Source organism: Pleurodeles waltl, chromosome 2_1 (assembly GCF_031143425.1).
Source record: "Pleurodeles waltl isolate 20211129_DDA chromosome 2_1, aPleWal1.hap1.20221129, whole genome shotgun sequence".
Taxonomy (NCBI): Eukaryota; Metazoa; Chordata; class Amphibia; order Caudata; family Salamandridae; genus Pleurodeles; species Pleurodeles waltl.
In genome coordinates this window covers 612,496,658-612,518,736 of record NC_090438.1, presented here as the reverse complement: position 1 = coordinate 612,518,736, position 22,079 = coordinate 612,496,658, and the positions used below count along the sequence as shown (strand labels likewise).

Below are 22,079 nucleotides of genomic sequence, written 5' to 3'. Positions count from 1 at the left end.
GACAGAGTCGCCTTAATTGAGATTCCGATCCAATGGCTTGAGATCCCAGGACTTCTAGTCTTACCAGTGTCATGAACATGCATGATTGCCCACAGAATCGTGTGTAGGTATAGGAAAACAAAGCCACTGATAAGAAGCTTAACTATACTGTGAAGAGGGGGCTTGCAGGGGTTGCCGTTGAAAGCATGGTATGCTATACCTGTTGATGTAATAGAATCGAGAATGCTGCTCACTTATTCAAACCCATGCTGTACTAGTGAGCTATTGCCGAGAGTTCTTTCATTGTGATAAATCAACTGAAGGCATCCTTTTTCGGAAATTATAATTAGATACAAAAAACAGTTCGTGGACATTTCCTGCACCCTCTTCCCAGAAGGAACAATTGGTTCAGGATTTGATTTATTCACGCCTATTTGGCATGGATATCAAAGGGAACAAAGATATGTGCCAGAGGTAAAAAGCCTAGGCTTATTAACATATAAATAAGTTTTTATGTCATGCCAGAAATATAATATTATATTTTACAGCATCTGAGGGACCTTAAACACCAGGAGTCAAGATCTGGCAGCTCGAAGGAGAATTGTGTAATGCAGTCATTTCAACACGATGAAGCTAAGTGTGGTTTCCATAGCAACGCTGCAGACAGTTCTCTGGATTCTGAACACATTGCAGTTTTAAGATAGAGTTGCCAGAAATTCGACAAGATATGATTTAAAGGATGATAGGAAATAAGTGTAAAAAAAATTACGTTGTGATTTTATCCAGAAACATCAGCTTCAAGATACGGTGCGTTGGTTAATGGGTAAGTTGTACTTTTCCAATTTTCACTTAAATTGCTGGGGAACTCTGAGTATTTCCGAATATCAGAATGCTCAAGACAATGAAAATTAATTAAGTGCCAATTTGAGTGAGGTCACTGTCTTCTAGTTTGCATAATACATTTGTCTCAGAATGCGATTGTGCGGGGATGGATGCCAGGCCCATCTGTGCCTGTCATGAATTTAAAATCAGCATGTTTGCAGTTGTGGAGGTAAGACACTATGCAAAGACGGGTGTTGGTTCATGTATGGGTATTGCACTGCCTGATCCTAGTGAGAGAGCAATGAACCATTGTACGTAGGTGTTAACCTATTGCTATAATTCAGGAGCGCTTACAATGAGCCAGTGTGTTCATGGGTGATGATTCCTGCTGCTTAGATATGTAATGTTCTCTGAAGAGATGAGTCTTCTGATCCATACTGTATTGTAGAAAGGGTGGAGCAATCTGAAATTGATGGGGATGATGTTCCAGATTCTGTGAACCTGTTTTTGCTTTTTCATGGTTCTGGTCAGGCTATATTCTGGCTTCCAGTATGATAGTTTCTATGTGAAGTAGAGTTTGTTTTTGGTCAGATTTGCAAGGGTGTCATTTCTGGTGGATTTGTGTATTGTGCATCTAGTACTGAAGATAATACAGGCTAAGAGAAGGAGACAGCATGATTCCTTCAGAGTTTATGTTGTCAAACTTCTTCAGATCTTTGATGAGATATTCTGCCAACAAGTGAGATGCCTTTTTGTGGCGCTAGTGTTGTTTCTGGGTGATGGTAGAGCAGGACATACGTGCCTGCATGCTCTGATTAGTTACGACCTACTCAACAGTTGTATCCATTGAGAGTCACTTTGCAATCCAGTCCACGATTTTGTTATCTAGTTTCTGAAACAAGCATCTCAGTGCCTTTTCGTCATGGGACCAGACAAAGTCTGTTTTCAGCTTGTCTGTCTCCTCTAGGTCTGAAGAACTACCCTCTTTTCCGAGGTCACTTCTTTATATTTAATAACCCGAATATCTTGTTTGTCAAAGGATATTTAGACTGGGCCACTCTAGAGGTTTTTTTTGCTTTCATGGAGTCCAAACATCCAAACGATGATCCATAAGGGACCTTGAGTTAGGTTAGCTCTGCCACCCTCTACCTGAGATCCATAGTGTTCTCCTTTGTTTTGTTTGTACACTGCACTGACTCTACAGTACTTACTCTGCCAGTGTGGAGGTCTCCTCTGAATGTGGGGCTAATGGCCCCAACCCTAAATCCTGAGAGCACTTGGGCATAGGGAGTGGGTACCACATAAACCATTCAGAATCGGCCACTCATTGACCACTGCTGGTTGGGCAGCTGCCTCTGATCCTGCGGGCATGTAATAAGTGGTTGTAAAGCTGGACAATTATGTTTAGTGCTTTTATTGGAAACTTAAAGTGCAGGTGTCCACTGTCCCAGAGTATGCTTGCAAATATGAAGTGCTGATTCTCTTTCAATTGAAGTATTACACCCTGCTGAAAAATGCTGGCAAAGTATCCGGCCCTGCTGAGAGGTAAAGCTACTCTCCCCTTCAAATTAAAGAAAGACAGTGAGTGAATGCCTGAGAGTACATACTCTTAAAAAGCATTGATTTTGTTGCAACATCTTTTGACATACTTGCTCTCTGTGTGTAAGGACATATACCAGGCCACTGGAATTATACAGTTCTGCCACTTTTTAAAATAATTATCTATTTGCCACATAATTGATCATCTGTCTGCATAATGGGCAGGTTTCAGCAAAAAGTGTCCAAATAAACTGATAAAGCTAGGCATTCCATAAAAAAGTGCAGTGGAAGACAATTAACAAAGGTGAACGGGTGACTTTTGATTTGCTAACTGCTGCGTTCTCCTGATAAACTGGTACTTTTGCTCAGACAGTATGAATGTGTTAAATGGGCAATTAATGCAATAATGCTACCACTCAATATGCAGCAAAATGTAGATTTACCTAGTAATTTATGAAAGAAAGTCTTAATTTTATTAAAGAAATGGAGGTGAGTGTTATGCTATATTATCTTGCTTTAATTTGCTGTCAAGAACAGTTAAAAACTATAAATCGAAAGAGGCTGAGCAACATGCTAACCAATAAGAATAAAAAACATAATCACCAAATCAACCAATAGAGTATACTTAACAGGTAAAATGCCATACTTGACTGCGAACAGCCCTTTTTACTTGAGTGAGAAGTTAAATAGAACCAGAAAACAAAGGGAAAATGGATAATACAATAGAAAATGCCAAAGTGAATGTGAAACGTTCTTGGCAAAAGTTAATGAAGATGAAACTCAAGAAGGATCCAATGGGAGAGGGAGTGATCCAAGATGGTGTGCTAAAGCAGAGAATGATTTTGAGAATCCTGTAGGAACTGTGACATCTTTAAGAGGAAGCTGGAGGTAACACTGGACCCGCTGTCAGGGAGGGAACGCAAACACAAAAATTACCAAATGTTAAAGTGGGATAAAACTCACCTGTGTGTCTTTAAAAAAAATAAGACTTTCCTGCATAAATTACTAGTTAAAGCTACATTGTATGTCAAGACCAGAGGCTCCTACTGTCACGATTCGCTCCCTGCGCTCTTGTGCCCATCACCAGGGGACCTAATTGTGGGATTTTCCAATGCACTAATAAGCTTCCAGACCTTCCCCTGTATGCATATCCTGATTTCCCACAATTTGTATGCTATTTGCAAATTACCATCCATTCCCAATCAATGTCGGGTTTTGAGAAATCCAGTCTGCTTATTGTGGGAACTCTATTACCTAGAATCCCCTGCTCACTGCTTTATTTCCACCCCTGCACTCCGAGGATGGGTGGAGGAATTCAGAACACATGTGGCCGCTGCTAGCATGCACACACTTGATGCATGTGATTGCTATGAGCCCTTTTAAGCCTCAGCTCCCTTCAGCCCAGTGTTGGTCACTGTAGCTGTAGCTACTGTAGCTGTTTTTCCTGACCATTGTTTCCAGAAGTTTCTGTGCCATAGTTATTCCTTGTTCCTGTTCCAGAGCCTTAGTTATTCCTCTCTTGATCCATTAGCTTTTGTTATTCTTAATTCCTGAGTTCCTGGGCAATAGTTATTCCTGTTCCTGAGCTGTATTTATTCCTTGCTCTTTGTTCCTGTTCCTGAGCTGTAGCAATTCCTTGTTTCTGAACTAGCACTCCCCGCAGGTGCTACTTTGTCTTTTGAGCCTTATCAAATCCTTGTTCCTGAACTAGCACTCCCTGCAGTGCTACCTGACTCCTGAACCTCTGCTATTCCTTGTTCCTTGAACTATTTATGTCTGCTGTGTTTCCTTGATTACCGCACCAGCACACCTTGTGCTCCATTGGAACCTCGCCTTCTGTATTTTAATTTTTCCAATCCTTGCCTTTCTTTGTTCCAGTTCCTAGTTTGCTGTTTCCCACTGTCTAGCTTTTAATTTCATTGTATGTTTGTTACTTGCTTTCTGCTAAGTGTGCCCTTTGTATCCCCTTCTTTATTGCTAAGCACTCCTCTTTGATATCTCCTTATCTATCATGGTTGTAGTTCGTTTTACACCTTTGTTGTTCCACCTTGCTTGCTCCCGTTTGATCGCCAGGATCCATGGGTGGTGTTTCTTGTCCACTGTGAGTTTTGTCTTTCAGTTATTTTTATAACATCACCATAGGGGTCAGTTCCACAGACACTGCCTTTTAGAAATTGGGTCTCTAGTTGGCAGAGGTATACACCCTTGTTCAAGTAGGGACCACAATCCTAGTCATGGTAATTCACTACACAACCTAAATTATGTTGTGCTCACCCTCTGGTAGCTTGGCACAGAGCAGGCAGGCCTAACTTAGAAGGCCATGTGTAAAGTGTTTGTTCATGCAGTACCATAGTAAAAACACCACAAAAAGTACTCCACACCAGTTTAGGAAAATAGATAATATTTATCTACATAAAATGAGACAAACAAAATCAAATACGCACAATTCAAGATCATTTTTTAAAGGTTTAAATGAGTCTAACTCCTTAAGAATCAGTGATTGTATCCTTTTAACACACAGCATCTGGGTTGCATGAAAAATAATGACGCTTGGGGGCCGCAGAGGAGAAGATACATTGAAAAATAAGGCGCTGCCTCGGATTTTTCAGTGCGGCATAGACAATGCATTGTTTCTTTCACGATGCAAGGTGATGTGTCAATTTCCAGGAGCGCAGCCTTTGTTCCTCACTTTAATGCGGGGATATTTTGGCACCCAGGGAAGATGCGTTGAAAATCCTTGACGCGCTAGTAAGAAAGAGCTTGCACTGGGTTGATCCGGTAAGCGATGCAGCTTTCCACTGTGAGGCAGGCACTGCGTCGGTTTCTGCAGGCATTGCATTGATTTTCTGATGCTCAGGGATTTTCTTCTCTTTGGTGAAGTCTTTAAGGCCCTGAGACTTCAGAACAGGGGGCAGACCCAATCCAAGCCCTTAGAGAGCACTTGTGGGGAAGGCAGAGTCCTTACGGCAGAGTCAGAGGCCATCAGGCAGCAGGGCAACAAGCAGGGCAACAGTCCTTCCATCAAAGCAGCCCAGATGAGTCCTTTGGGCAGCCAGGCAGTCCCCCTGACAGAGTCCAATTGTAGATCCAGAAGTGTCACATTTTGGAGGGTCATAGACCCAGTATATATACCCAAAAATGCAGTTGAAGTGGGGGAAACTTCAAAGAGTGATTTTGAAGTACACAACATCCCCTTTCAACTCATCCCTGTCTGCCAGGATCCCTGTGGGGGGTTATCAGTCCTTTGTGTGGGAGTTAGACAACTGACCTTTGAAGTATAAGTGAGAGCCCCTCCACCCTTCCTCCCCAGGGACACCCATTCAGTATGCAGATGAATACAGATACTGTTTGGTTGGAATGCACAAGGGTAGTCAAGGGCTGTCATCCAGCACACCCCAGACTTGGATTGGAGACAGGCTGTAAGGCACAGAAGGCAGTAAGTGCAGAGAAATGCGCTGTGGCCAACTGCCACCACGCACGGCTGAAGGCCAAGTACGGCAGTGGTTTGATTGCCGTATAGTACTGAAAATTATTATATGTTAAAATACCCATAGAAATTCACTGAAAAAAAAACAAAGGTTACTAGGAAATTGTAGTTAGGAAATAGAATTAAAAAAACATAAAAATTCACTTAAAAAAAGAAAGGTTTCATGGACGTTTTAGTTAGGCTCACATTTTACGTGTACAAAACTATAGAAATTCAACAGTTATAGTTAGAGGTACCTCAAATAACTATAACTCATGCCCTCGCCATGCACTGCTAATTACTCCACGAATTACGGCACTTATGACAACTTTGATAACATCATTGATAATATCAATGTAATATTTGCAGTAAAATGTTTGATAAAAAAACAGAGCATGGCGGGGCCGCGGCATATAGTTACCTTAGGGCATGAGTTATAGTCACTTGAGGTAACTATAACTATAACTGGTGAATTTCTTTGGTTTTGTATGTTCAAAATGTCAGCCTAACTAAAATGACTAAAATGTTCCTATAACCTTTGATTTTCTTAAGTGAATTTCCGTGGTTTAAAAAAAATTCTATTTCCTAATTATTATGTCCCTGTAACCTTTGTTTTTTTTTCAGTGAAAAAAAATTATATATATATATTTAGGTAGAGGGATATGGGCTGCAGGAACAGGCACATATTGGCTACCTATGACCCCTCTAGTACTACATGGGGGAATATACAAACCTCCCACCAGGGTGGCCAGAGGATACGAAGACACTGTTTGTACTACTGAATCTTTCCCTCACCCCCCCAGAATATCTTGGTGCAAGAATATTGAGCACAAAATATCAAGGGACAAAATATTGAAAGGCAAGCACATATAGGAAAGTATCAATTTACTGTTCCTAACTTCAAAGTTATTTTCCTTAATTATATATGTCCCAAATATATGTAGAGTTAGATATAAAAAATGTAGGCCTACTTGCTTATGGATATTTTATTTTTAATGTTTTGTGCTCAGTTTTGTGTACCAGCGTTATTCTGGTGTCAATATTGAGGGTGCACACTTAGGGCTAGATGTAGCAAAGAGATTGCGAGTCGCAAACGGCAAAAATCGCTGTTTGCGAGTCGCAAATGCCTCTTTGCTATGTAGAAATGCATTTTGCGAGTCGGATCCGACTCGCAAGATGTATTTCCGACTCGCAAATAGGAAGGGGTGTTCCCTTCCTATTTGCGACTAGCAATGCAATTCAATTCCATTTGCGACTGCGAAAGCGGTCGCAAATGGAATTGCAGTTACCATCCACTTGAAGTGGATGGTAACCCAGTTGCAAAGGAGAAGGGGTCCCCATGGGACCCCTTCCCCTTTGTGACTGGACATAAAAATATTTTTTCAGAGCAGCCAGTGGTCCAAGGGACCACTACCTGCCCAGAAAAAATCCGAAACAAAATGTTTTTTTTTTTTTTCAAAGTGCAGCTCGTTTTCCTTTAAGGAAAACGGGCTACACTTTGAAAAAAAAAGACTGCTTTATTTAAAAGCAGTCACGGACTTGGTGGTCTGCTGTCTCCAGCAGGCCACCATCCCCGTGAGTGCCCAGACTCGCTATGGGGTCGCAAATTGTGACCCACCTCATTAATATTAATGAGGTGGGTCTTTGCGACCCCATAGCGAGTCGCAGAAGGTGTCTGAGACACCTTTCTGCATTCCAAATTGCGAGTTGCAATTTGCAAGTCGCTGGGACTCGCAAATTGCAACTCGCAATTTGGAGTTTTGCTACATCTGGCCCTTAGACACCTTGACCACCCTTGCCCAACACCCTCTGATCACCATCAGCATCCCGGCTTAAAAGTGATAAATGTCACAGATTTGTCCCTGGAATACACATAGAAAAGGACCTGGTAACAGATTCCCACACTGGGGCCAAAATCGGAATCGAAGAATTTAGGTGCAAGAATCGCATCTGGAATCAAAAGATTCTGTCCCTAGTATCTCTGTACCTATATCCAACTAATTCGTAATGAGGGTCAGAGAGCACTAGAACGAAAGAAAATTTAACCCAGGTAAGAAAATCTGATGACAGGAGCATATTTTGTAAAAGGAGTGTCCTAATTCACAAAACAGGAAAGTATGCATTTTGATACAATGCAGTCAGCTTGATGCAAGGGATGCAAGCATCCAAAGGAAAATATATCAATTTTCACACAACCAGTGAGTCTGTGATTTTATGTTGGCTCCAAGTCATCATAAGCCATCTATGTTCAAAACTGTACAAGTTAAGAAAGCAGTGATATACTGTTAAAACATACATCAGTACATAAACTACACCCCTAAGAATATGTATTATTGCAAGAAACATTTTCATACTACATCTGACTTAAACGTTATTAACATATCTTCACATGCATACCATAGTTTACCTTTTCACTATTCTTCACCAACTTCATCATTCACTCCATAGTACTCCTTTGTGTTTTTTGCAGGGGTTCGGAGCATGTTGTGCGAATGACAGATTATGCATAGATGTGAGAGAAGTCTGCTTTCTTCACCATTCTCATTCCATTCATCCATTCATGACATTGTCTGATATCATCTATTTGCACCGCCATGCTCTTAATACTATCTTTCTGCTGCTGATGTGCCTGTCTTCTTCTTCCTTCTTATGAAGAAAACAAATGAAGCAGATGGAGGAGAGACACCAGTGAGAGCCGAGGCAGAGAGCAGGGAGGTATGTATAACTGTGTTACATATCTACACTATGGCCCAGATTTACTGAGGCTTTGTGTGGGTGTACGTTTGTCTCGAGGTGGTGTTTTGCAAAAAGTTGACTTAAATAAGCACCAAATGGCTTGCATCACAGAGTGCAAACCTACTGATAATGTATGGAATGGAAGCATAAAGTGGAGGGACAAAGTAAATACCTTGAGGATTCCAAGCAAAGCCATGTCTATTAAATCAGAATGCACCGACTGTGCTTAAGATCTTAGCACCAAAGCAAACCAGACAAAAATAATAAGTAAGCAAAGTATGCAAGATATTTCAACAAACAGACCCAGGTTTACATTGGGTTTATTTTACTTTTTTAGCACACACCTGATGCAAAGTGTTGGGTTGGTATTTTCAATCCAATGTAACTCAAAGCTGTCACCAGTGCACTGCTTTGTGTTACTCTGCACCAAGGGATTGTTCCATGGGCGTAACCTTGCAACCATCCATGGGTTTTGATGCAAATCCATACCTACAAAATGTTATAGACAGGAATGTGCACCCACATCGGGTACCCTCTTGAGGCAAGGGTAATGAGAAGAGATGTTTTAATTTTAATTTCTCCTCTTTTTTCCTCTTTGCATTTGCTGCATTCTACAGTACACATAGAAAGAGGAAACACATTAAAGCATAGTTTTTCTAAAGGAAGAGATCCCTTCCTGTAAAAAAATAAATAAACACAGACACCCTTGTGCTATGGGGAAAGGGTGTCTGCTTTGTTGCATGCAGCATAATGTGCACCAGCGCAGGGAGAGAGCAGAATGGAGCCACATCTTAGTAGATAAAGGTGGTCATTCTAACCTTGGCGGTAAAAACCGCCAGGGCGAATGACCGCGGTAGCACCGCCAACAGGCTGGCGGTGCACCGCTGGGCATTCTGACCGCAGCGGTTCAGCCGCAGCCAGAAACGGAAAGTCGGCGGTGTACCGCCGACTTCCCGCTGCCCTTGAGAATCCTCCATGGCGGCGGAGCGCGCTCCGCCGCCATGGGGATTCTGACACCCCCTACCGCCATCCTGTTCCTGGCGGGTCTCCCACCAGGAACAGGATGGCGGTAGGGGGTGCCGCGGGGCCCCTGGGGGCCCCACAAAGAATTTCAGTGTCTGCTTTGCAGACACTGAAATTCGCGACGGGTGCAACTGCACCCGTCGCACCTTCCCACTCCGCCGGCTCCATTCTGAGCCGGCGTCCTCGTGGGAAGGGTGTTTCCCGCTGGGCTGGCGGGCGGACTTTCGGCGGTCGCCCGTCAGCCCAGTGGGAAACCCAGAATGACCGCTGCGGTCTTTTGACCACGGTACGGTCTTCTGGCGGTTCCTGCTTGGCGGGCGGCGGAATCACCCCCAAAGTGCTCTCTCCTGTTCACAAAGTGCAGCACAGCAGCTTTATTTGCTGCACTGCTTTCCGTGGTTTATAAGAAAATCTGGTCCGTAATGTGTAGTTTCTGCAAAATTACATATTTAACCTGGCTTTCCCCTCACGGATTGTCATTACATAAAATTTTGCAATGGAGGATGATCCACATACATTTGTACTACAGTGAAAAATTATGCATTGCGCTAAAATCTTTTTTGTAAACTGTAAAATAATCATCAGCACACAAATCTCTGTAAAAATGACACTACACCATTTTTCCACTTTCATGCAAAGCAGTGCTGCTAATTATCTATTTCAGTCTGTGTCTTCCCACAATGGCTCCTCACTTCCAGCTCCCGGGCCTGGACCTTCTGTACGATTAGTATGCAGGGAGCTGCATTGGCACCAGCACTGACATGCCGGTGTAACAAATGTAACAGCTCTCAGTTTTGCGGGGGATTTTTGGTCAAAACTTTTCTGTTAAAATGCTAAAGCACCATCAGTATTTAAGCACTCTGTACAAACGAGTTGTGATGGAGGTGGTGAATGTGTGGTGCTTTTTATTGTAATTTAATTCAAATTTTAAAGGTGAGAATGCTTCGTGGGAGAATGTCCTAGTATGGGACCTTTTTGTCTTTTTTTCAGACTTTTTATTATATTATCCTTAACCCCTCGGGTGCCTGGGACGAGCTGGGCTTGTCCTTGGCCACGGTTGCCGTGTGCCAAGGACGAGCCCAGCTCGTCCTGCACCAGGCCCACGGGGGGAGTGCTCCCCCGTGGTCCTCCCACCCACGCCTCCCCAAGGATGGAAGGGGAATCGCTTCCCCTTCCACCCCCAACCCCTCGATACTCCCCAGTGACGTCTGATGCCATCAGCATGCGATCACGTGCTGACCTCATCAGAGGTCACCTCCCATCGCGCTGGAAGCATGCTTCCACTCAGGAGGAGGGGGCAGGCAGAGGCATGAAAGGAAAGACCTTTCCTTTCATGTCTATGCAAGCATTTCTGCTGCCCGATCGCAAATTATTTGAAAACTAGATAGTAACAGTAATTATGGGACACCATTCCCTTTAAACCAGAGGTCTTCCAACTCTTTTGGTCTGTGCCCAGCCTAAGCAAAATATTTTGAAGTCAGGCCCACCTCTAAATCTCTATGGCAAGGATTGGGGGAGCAGGAGGGCAGGAGGAGGGACTTATGAGATCATTTTAGGGGGATTTTTTTCTATAGTCCATAATTCATATTAAATGTGAGGTTCATAAAAGAAAAAATACATAAAAAAATGAAACTGTCCCAAAAAAACGAATGGCCCTTTAAAAAAAAAGCAATGCCCCATGCCTCACTCCTTCCTCAGGGCATCTCCATGAGGAAGCTGTATCTGTCCATTGTAAGTTACACAAGCATTGGTAAATGCAATGGTTTTGCCTATGTGATTAAGAATAAGCTGGCAATTGTTTATAGACATTACAATTATAAGGAGTAGGTGTGCAAATTAGTTCATATAAAGTACACCTCAAAGATCTACCCCGTTATTTGACTTTGAGTGTCGGCGCAGGGCGAGTTGAGAAGCTATTGCCTCTCAATTGTAGTGTGACAAGAATGCTGGACATTTGCAACAATGTGAGCATAAACTAAAGTGAGGTTCATGTGCACACCCAGAAAATAAAATATAGCATAAACATCAGCTCTTGCGGCACCGCAAGTTATGGATGAGTACCACCTGTGCATCAAGACCCTGCTGCCGCATGTGTGCATGCTGGCCTGTACCCCCGGAACTGTACACCCGGAAAATGCGCTACCTGAAACACACACTACATTTCAATACATCATACTACTGCAAGCATCGAGAAGCCAGCCAGCATGCCCCTTTCAGGCATGCGTGGCATGCATGCCTCACTGCAGGCCTTCTTTTCAGAAGATGCCCTTGTTATGAAACTCAAGCTGTGCTCCGCACTGTTGTCACATGCGATAAACCCCACTTATTCACTGCTCATGCATTGCATGGTACCCCCACTTCCATGCCTCGGGCTCCGATATCCGGGCATGCACTTTGTGCGGCTTCTCAGCCTCCCTGGCAGACTCAGGCGGGCTCTTCAAAGCCCCCTCGCAGCACAGCACTGGAATGAAAGCCGAGTGTTAATAGAATGTCTCCTCTATCCCTGGGAGCATATGGCCTGAGCCCCTGCTTACATTTCAGGGATCACTCTTCTGGTGATGGATGTGGATAACACCTGCATGTGATGCTGGAAGAAACTGGAGATGTGGGGTGGAATTCGGGGAAGGAAGGGGTGGGCAGGAGAAAGGGCCGAAGCAAATGTTTTTACTTTTAGTTCGGCAGCAGTAACTCTAAGTGCTTTAAAAACAATAATTTCCTAGTCCCAGTACTTACTCTTTCACTGTCAGTGCATGCAGCGAAACCAAAGTGGATGAACACATTAATAGGGCCTCGGAAAACCAATAACAACATTCACACTAGGAACAAGCATCAGTAAATGCAGGAAATAGTGCAATAGGCAAATAGAAACGGAGGAAAAGTAAGTGGCAAGCACCAGAACCAATGACAAGCAAGGAAAGCAAGGGGGAAGAATGTAAGCCCCTTTTAAGATTTATTATAAAGAGAATTGATTTCACGTCAGTAAGCGTGTTGGCAGGGACAAAGACATGAGTGGGTGCAAAGCTAATGCATGGGGTGCCTTCCTGAGAGCTGAAGTGTGGATGTTTGCTCTTTCTAGTCTGTAAATTACATAGGTAAATACTGCACCGCATGTTTGCCGGTATGAAGTCTGTGCTGCCACTGTTATCGTCCTGTATTTCATTTATCTATTCCTACAAGCTCTTTTCCAGCTAGGCCAATGTTACTCAAAGTATGGCCCGGGGGTCGCATGGGGCCCTTTTGACCTTTACATGCAGCCCCCAGGACCCCAGTAGGGCCAGGTTGCTGTTTACTCGACTGAGCACCAATGTTAAGAGGATGTTAAATTAACATGCAATCCTTTATTTAAACATTATTTGAAGATTAAGTAAGGAAGTTGCCCTGCAAATGCAGGAACATTTTAATTCTTTAACAAATCTTGCAGCAAATGTCTACAACTATGATAAGGGTTCTTAAAAATTCAAAAAGTGCATTTCATTAACACACAAAACCATTTCATCATAATACATCAGATAGTATCAGTGCATGGAGAAGTATTTTTTTTTTAAGTGATAGATTTCAAACATAAATTCAGAAACATTAATTCTTACCCCACCTTCATAGCAATGCCAATAGTGAAATAAGAGGCAAGTCAGTTGTTATATCTGCACTCTTTGATTGGCCTGATTTCCTATTATACATGAACAACTTCATCATTTATTAAATTAAACATAGGAGAAAGGTTTGCTCAGTGCACATCCTGAAGCCATGCATTGTGAGGTCCTCTTGCATACAATAATGAAGAAAAAAAAGGGAAGGTGAAACAAAACAACTGACTAGGATCACACAATTAGGTAAAGAGGGGAAGCTGGGATTAATGCCAGGTTTTCCGGTTTCACAGTTTGCGATTGAGCTATTAGATCTATATGCTTTTCTGTCCCCTACACCCACCATAACCTCTCCCCACCCAGAGCCCCCCTCCTCCCTTTGATCGCCACTCTGCTAGCCGGCCCTCGGTCACACAGCAGACCAAACTTTGTGGCCCCTGGGAAAATGTTGCGAATACCCATGAGCTAGGCCTTCCAATGTCCTTGTTGGGTGTACAGCATGATATAGAGTCCATCCTTTTCTCCTGCTGGTTCTACAGATTGGGCTCAAGTGGTTGAGATATAACCTAGGCAAAGGGCTGGAGAGCTGTTGTCAAGGCTAGACTGTACATTTCTCATTTGAAGGCTTTCCCCGGTGGGCTGGAGGCTAGTTTTTGAAGGCTCGAAGAACTCGCGCCTCTGCTACTTTCGTGAGATCACTTGTAGTAGGCAGGAGAGAGAGAGGAGAGCAGTCAGAGCGGAGGGAAAGAGAGAGAGACATAGAGAAGGGATGGATGGTAAGAGAGAGATAGGGAGGGAAGTTGAAAGAAGTTGGCTGGTTTTGATTCCTAGTCCAGACCTGCCTGTATGAGTCCTCCATTTTCCACATCACCAACAGATACACTGGGGTTAAACCCCTGCATTCATTTGCTGCTGTCACACAAACCCAGGAGAGTCTGTCTCCCCCATTAATTATTTTCCGCACCTCACAAAAATGTTACAATTCCCATTAATTATTTATTTCTTCCAATGAGTAAATGTAAAACGGTAAAATTATTGATGATTCCACCAATTTAAGAACTTTTACTTTTTCAAAATTAGTTTGCACAACATTTGTGAATCAATCACGCATGACAATTATTATGACAGATATTTTATTTTGGCTAAATATCACTCATTGCTGTGAAAACTATCTTTAACAAAGTACTGCTGAGTGATGTATACGGTTATTCTATGATCTCTAGCAGCCCTCTACAATATTATGAACCCTGGCTGGTCCTTGATAATATTCGCTTCTATTATTCTCAGTTTATAGCCCTGTCAATAATCGCCTCCTGTGAGGATTGTCTGAGACGTAGTGTTGGTCTTTACTATAGAAGCACTGCCCAGACCTGCCTATATTGAGCGATAAATTCATTTTAGCAAAGGATGATTGAAAGTGTAGAATGGTAATCAGGATACAATGAAAGGTCAGAGGCGGGCCTTCATTACGGTAGCGCTCACATGTTCAGAACAGAGATCGAACAAACGCACTTTAAATCCATAGCGGGACCAAGACACGCACAACTGATCAAGAGCTGAATGCAGTGGACACCTCTGTATGTATGTGTACATTTTTGAAGGAATTAAATAGCAAATACTCTGTACAAGTTAGGGAAGAGTTCAAGATGATCTGCTTAGTAAGAATCATAGAAGTTCTCTTTGAGTCGAGCCCTGGAAGAAAGGGCAATGCAGGGGTTCTTTATTAGTGGTGGAGAAGATATTACTTGCAACGAGATGTTGTCAGCTCTTTTCTACAATGGAGGTAGAATGGTGCAAGACTGATCGGTTGAAGTACATTGTGCAGACCATGGTTGTATGGCTTCAGTAGGTTTGTCAATGTGCTTTTTTTATCATCTCCAGTCTGGTGATGTTACGGCTTTTTTTGCTCTGCTGGCCTCCTCAGATGGTGAATTATTAGGCCAGATATAATAGTGTGTAGGATCTCACTCCCTTGTACATGACCAATCAGATCTTGAAGAAGATGCAGGCCTGAGAAGGTGCCAATGCTGTTCTGTCAATGTGCAGGATGAACCCGGTAATCTTCTGAGTTGTTCCAACCACGGTGTCCTATAAATCAGAATACATGTGGGGCCAAAAAGCACTGATCACATTAGTAAGCAGCTCTAAGTTTTAAAACAGAAGAATATACGTATCACAGGTTTCAAAGAATAGAAGTGTGACAGCATCTCAGCCAAGGTCTGCAGAGAGAGGTCAATGCCTGGCTCAATCAGCTGATCTGCTTCAGTGTAACAAGTCAAGTTTCATACACAAAGGTGAGTGCAGTGCCAGTTGGATGCAAAATATAGCAGTACCCACAATGGTTGTGCACAATGTTAAAGTCTCAGTGGAAGGATTAGGAGACCTAAAAAAGGTTTTTTTGTTGAAGGTTATCAATACGATGGGTGACCCTCTTCACCAAATCATAGTAATTCGTTTAATCACATCTATTTAGTCATTTTGCCTATTGTCACAGCTATTTTGTCATTCTGCCAAGCCTGGATGTGAAGCACACTTGATAATAGACAGCAGTTGTCAGAAATAATAAAACAATAGAGGCACTAGAGGACAGAAAGGGGAAGCTTATCCTACAAAATGTTGTATTAACCATCAAGAATGTTATGTGAAACTGACTAGGAGGAGGTAAGCAAAGGCCACTGTTTGTTTTAGAGCCTGTATGTAACTTGCATGTTGTTGTTCTACTCATTCTTGTGTGATTTATAACAGATTTCGACTGTATTAGAAAATCAACAGGAGAAAAAATTCAGAAAGTTAATTGGCCTACCAGGACAATAAGACAATCGGACGTAATAGCAATCAATAGAAAAGCCTTATATGAAATTAATTTGAGAGAACATTAGGAAATAAGCATGTAGTCATGTCCTTTATTTCCATAAAGAGTCTTGAGGAACCACAGGGACATTTGTATGGGAAGGCTCTTTTTATATGTCATCACTGCCTTCTATCTATGATACAAAGTTGCATTTGGTTCTAGTATGGTATACCACTTTTGCCATCATAAGCCACCTAAAAGTACTAAGATGGTACAGAAGAGATTGATATGAAAGGCCACCTATGAAGAAAAGAGAGGGAATCTTATGAATATAAACATCTTCCATCAAAAACGTACATCTCACTGGATGGAGAAATAATATGGTGAGGGTTGCATGGGCATCTCTCGGTTGTTAGGGAAGGATGGAATAGGAGGTGAGGGCACAGCAGCAGGTTTTACGAGGGAGCACAGGTTTGAAGGAAGTATGAGTTCGATTGGAGGCGACAGTGAGCGGGATCAGCATCTGATAAATAAAAGTCATGGTGCAATGTTAGAAAAGGGAGCACCTCTATGTAAAATAGTTTAGTGATTCTTAACAGTGTAGCCGATGTTACTCTGTCTGGCAAAAGTGCATGATTAACGGACCTTAAACGAAGAGCAGATACAAAAAAGCACTCTAAGCATCAACTGTATACATGAAACCTTGTGGACATTTGTCTGCAGCTTAATGTATGTTGGCAAACTCTAATCTATTTAACGGTAATCCTCGTTTGAAAGACGAACTGCAGAAGAGGCAGGAAGGAATAGATCCAAAGACTGGGAAGAGGAAGCATAGAATTTTTTGCAATGTGGATTACCCATAAAAGAATGACAGTGTTCGCACTCCACCTCTCTTATTTGTCACAATTCTTACAGTATGAGAATATATCAAACAATACAAACTCATGGGCATACACCACGAAGCAAGCATCCATAAATCATGCACAACTCATATACCCCATAGGAGTAGTACTAGTTCTACAACACTTAGCCACTGTAAAGCCATATCATGTGACCATGAAACAATTCACTTGTGTAAAGAATGTGTTACTAATAGGTGAAAAGCACCAACGCACCTGAAGGCTGAAGCAAATGCTGCAGTGTCACGAAATCCTAGCTATTGCTTAAACTGAATAGTGGATTCTGCGCAAGAGGTCAATGGATCGAAGCGACAATGGATTGGGGGATGTCATCAATGAGGAATGTAATCATCAACAATAATCAATATAATCAAAGATCTTGAACCTCAAACAATAACCACACCAGTTTATTAAGAAAAATTATAAAAATTATTTCCCTAAATTAACAATGCTAATGTCACAAAATAATTCTCAAACAAAATGATAAACATATAGAATTAATAATGGCTGATTAGAACACCTTATATACCTGAGTTTAATCAAAACAATCAAGCAAATAATCTCCAAAATAATAACACTGATCAACAACACCAAAATTGATAATAATGGCAAAGTATACATTAGTACAAACAATCAAAAAGTGTCAATATAAATCTTGAGCAATTGAAGTTAATACCCTCACTAACCACAAATTAGCATCAACATGTTGGGCTTCATGTAAAAAAAATTAGAAAGACGAATTTAGGAACATCACTCTAATTGGGGTTATTATAAAAAAACATTATTAGTATGCAGCAGTCAAATTATAAGTTGCAGCTGGTTTCTGCAAAGCAAAAGAGGCACATATAACTTATCAATTCAATATATTACCCAAGCAACAACAACATGTAGTCTACTTCAGCAAGGGGACACCATCAGGTAAGTCTTCAGCGAATCAGGCATAACGACAGCTAAACCCACAATGCTAGTATGACTCGAACCATCAACTGGAACTCCTGAACACAAAATCTCATCTCTAGAGTCTCTATCTAAAATTCTCCTCATCTAAAACCTGACTAAAACAAATCCTACTTAGGTTGTTATACTAATCTTCAAAAAGTTTATGATTGGTCAGTACACGGGTTGGTTAAGATTGAACCAATAGTAATTCTAATTGATAACCTAAAATGCAACAACGTCACATTAACCAGGACATATTCACAACAGTAACTTTTCCTCTTCCATCTCATCTGTAGCTTCATTGTTCCATCCTGTCTAAACTTCTCTTCTCAGGAAGAAACTTTCCCACTTGCAACATTCACTTCCATCCTCGAGGAAGAAACCACGTATTAGTAACATTTTCAGACAATAGAACATTCAACTTATGCAAGAACTTAGTTATCCATATATCCTGACCTTGTGTGGTCAGGAAAGCAGGCAATGACATATTTCATGATGCCTGAGACCAAGACACATTGAAAAAATATGAAGAAAGAAACTACAGGAATTTAAAAACTTGGAACACATTAGCAAAGCCAAAAAATGCTAAATGAACAGATCACAACCCTATGAGACCACCTCCCAACAGAACCCCCGACAAGAGGAGATTAGCACAGTTTCTGCCCTTCTCATGGACATCTGAACAGCAAAGACAATAAGCATTTGCCATGCAATGGGTCTCGCGTTTGCTTGAGTTAGAGCTATTAGCGTTGTAAATTCCTAAGTGGACTTTTCTTGAAAATGAAAAGCAAAACAGTTGACAGAAGCAAGCCGAATCAAATCGCCGCCGCCGCCATGAGCGGAGGCGCAAGAGTTATTGGCTCCCTGTGTGAATGTAGGATCGCAGCTGGGATTAAAGGCAAACTGAAACCGGAGGACGGACCATCACACGCTATAACAGGAGGAAGCGTGACATAGTGTAATAGCCAACAAAAATATTGTTAAAACTGCTCCCCATGCCACTGGAGTCAAGCAAGCCTGGCTGATTAAGGGTGATACCCTGAAACCGGTCCTAGGATGCTTGTTTCCAGTCCAGGGAGGACCTGGCTTGGCAGCTCGGGCTGGACTGTTCTCATGGGGAACAGGGTCAAGACTGATTTGCATATGGCTGGGTCCAAACTGGAATGGCATGGGTGGCAAAAAAAGATGGATTTAGGCCCAGATCTCTTGACTGGGGGTGAATGTTTGACATTGATCAGCATTCTGTCCATCATTTGTTCTTTTTGCATTTACTTAGTTAAAACGCCTGAGGAGGGAACTCAGCACACAAAGGAGAGAGATTTCACAAAATGCACCAATAAAAATGCAGCATTTAAGACAAGCACAACAAAGAAAGAATAGTAAGAGTGGGTGTGGTTAAAAGCCCACAGAGAGATTACAACAGTCCAGAGCTCTTGCGCGATTGACCCTAAAAATCACAGGAATTGAGATAATACAGAACCTTCCTGTAGTGCCAGACACAAAGAAATCAAAACCATAGGATTAACAGGCAAGGGCTGTCCAATACACCAAGCGCTATGAGAAAGTGTCAGGTGTACAGGAAACTAGATTTGAAGACCGAAATTGCTTTGTTTCCGAAAGCATAATGTCTACAAGCATTGGCAAAGTCAATTGGCCTTGCCTTTTGAACATAGTAGCGCTACCAAAGTTGTGCAGCATCAGTAAAAAACATTGTTTGCTGATGCTGTACAGTACTGGGTAAAATTAAAAAAAGATATGATGGTCCCTACCATATCATTTTGTAGGCGCATTCATGCATGATAATGAATGTAAACGCAAGCATCACCACATATACAAGCGCCTATGAATGGGCATGAGCACCATTTTTTTATTTACCAATCTGACTTGGATCATTAAATTAAACAAAGTTAAATGTCACTTTTGTAAGGAAGAGGGGCCAACCGCAATTTGCTGCCTGTCCTTAGAAAATATTTTTTGCCAAATGTCTTTATTATTTAAAAAAAAAATAACAAAGGTGACACCCCGGGGAGAGCCATCAATCCACGTAAGAGCTCACAGTCAGTATTATGCAAATACAATAAGGTCACTGGTTGGCACAAGTTCTTCATACATTGTCATATACATCAACATATCAAGGGGTTAATGGAGGAGAGGTTGTGGGTCAATAGAGAGTGGGCAGGTAGAGTAAAATTCAAATAGAACAGGGTGGGGTGGAGGGGAAAAGCATCATTCAAGAGAGCAAAATGTGCAAGGGAAGAATGGCACAAGGAAAAGAGCCACACAGAGCCCCGGTGATTTTTACAGGGGTAAAGCACGCAAGAGAGAGAGAGGAGTACACTAGCGAGAAAGCAACACAGGGTGTGGGGGAGGTGATATTTGGCAGGAGAAGAAGCACACAAGGGAGAGATGTGGAAAACACATGTACTCTTATGGAGTAATTAAACTAAAAAGCAAAAAAAAAAAGTAACATCCTAAAACTGAGCAGTGGAAGGGCATAAGGCAGCCAATCAAAAGAATAGTAAAAAAGGCTACACTTCAGGGGAGGGACAAATACAAAAAAAAGAAGGCAATCTATTGCATAAGAAGCAATCAAATGGGAGTATCTATAAAGCCAGCCTAAGGTACGCAATTAGCAGGCTGTAAGCCCACTATAGGTTCTTAGTAAGCACACAATAGGTCTTTTGTAAATAGACAATTTTCCCTGTTTTGTGTATTTTATTGAGGTATTGTCACCAAAGCAGGCTGTTTGTTCTCTCTTGGAGACAGCAGTGGCGTCATTAAGGAAACTGCCAGTACATTCCTGAGCCCAGCAGTGGTGGCGGCAATGATGCTGACCCCTTTAATGAGCTCAACCTCTTGTCTTGGTGAGGGAGGATAGATTTTCTAGCTTCTACCCTGAGTGAGAATCATCTGTGAAACCTTCACACTTTGTTGGGCACCGCTGGCGCCATTCTGAGCAGTCTTGTGTCTGATTGTAAAAGAGTGGGCGCAAGTACATAAGGACTGAGCTCACAAAGCCAGCAGACTACAGCTTCATAAAGAGTGAGGACCTAGTGAGCCGCCAGTGGAGACAGAAGCAGCAGTGATTAGGCCTTTAGATGCCTGTGAACCCCTCTGCAGCCATACACTGGACGGTAATCACATAATTGCTTCCATGTGTCTTTGCAAGGGTGCTTCACTTTAAATTGGCTGGAGGCTCTAAGAGTGCAATGAAGCTGGGGAGAAAGGAGTGGCTCAATAACATATTGCAACTATTGTACTCTTCCCTTCATGAAAGAAACAAATATAAAAAAAACAGGAGGATTTGGGGAGCAGTGCAGGAGCTGGGATGCGGAGCATTAAAGAAAGTGCAAAAGGGCAGGAATATGATGGGCGAAGAGGTCACACGAGGGAGAACAAAGAAAAAAATATGCACGCTCATACTGCTTAAAAAAAATAGTTCCCTAAAATTGAGCAAACAAAACATACATGTCTATCAAAAGGGTAGCGAGTGGTGGTGCTCTAGGGGGCGGACTACACAAAAAGAGGAAGACAATTCATTGACTGAGAAGCGAAAGCAAACAAATCAGAGTGGCAATAAGGTCAACCAATGGCAAGCAGTGGGATGACTCAGGGTCTTAGCAAGTCCACAGTATGTATTTCGCAACTAGACAGCTTGCAGTGTCTGATAGACTTGAACTAACAAGGAGGGATCCTGATGATAGTGTGTGCAGTCATCAGCATCTGAGCAGGCCATCATTAAGCAACCTAAAATGGAAGTATGACTATATATAGGCAGATACATAGGCATTCTTTTTAAGGGTAAATATTTATCCACAGGCATGAAAAACACTGGACCCAATACTCTAATGCTCGCATCAAGAGTGATGTGCACAAGACACAAACAGGCATGCATTTGGGAGAGGTAAAATGCTAAGTCACTGCTGATACTACCGTTCTACATTCCGTGCACATGCTTCACATGCCTAGAGGGAATCTGATTTCAAAAGTACACTGTAACCCTATTGCAACACAAATATGCCCAAGGAAGAACCCTGCACATTTGTGAATTTCCAACCCTATAAACAGCTGATGTTAAAAATCCAGAGATTACATAATGTTCCGAAAGAATGTGAGGTGATAGGAAAGCTGACCTTAGCTGTCTGGGCTTCTGCACAAGATTCTGATACTACGGGGCAGATTTGCAAAGTTCTCAAGCAATGCAGTGCAGCAACCAAAGTTGCGGCTCTGAGTTGTGTGAGAGGGAGAGAACCCGACAGTGCTATATCTAATAAGAAATGGTGTCATCCTATTCTCTCTCT

General features: G+C 42.2%; 1 protein-coding gene across 12 annotated transcripts in view; it reads left to right on the top strand.

Annotated features, from left to right (window-relative positions):
• Nucleotides 1–22,079, top strand: part of AMPH (amphiphysin) — a 927,201-nt gene that overhangs the window by 823,699 nt on the left and 81,423 nt on the right. For all 12 annotated transcript variants that reach the window (XM_069215773.1, XM_069215772.1, XM_069215765.1 and 9 more), the window contains one exon: nt 8,462–8,521. In XM_069215773.1, the coding sequence (XP_069071874.1) occupies nt 8,462–8,521 (60 nt within the window). The remainder of the gene's footprint in view (nt 1–8,461; nt 8,522–22,079) is intronic.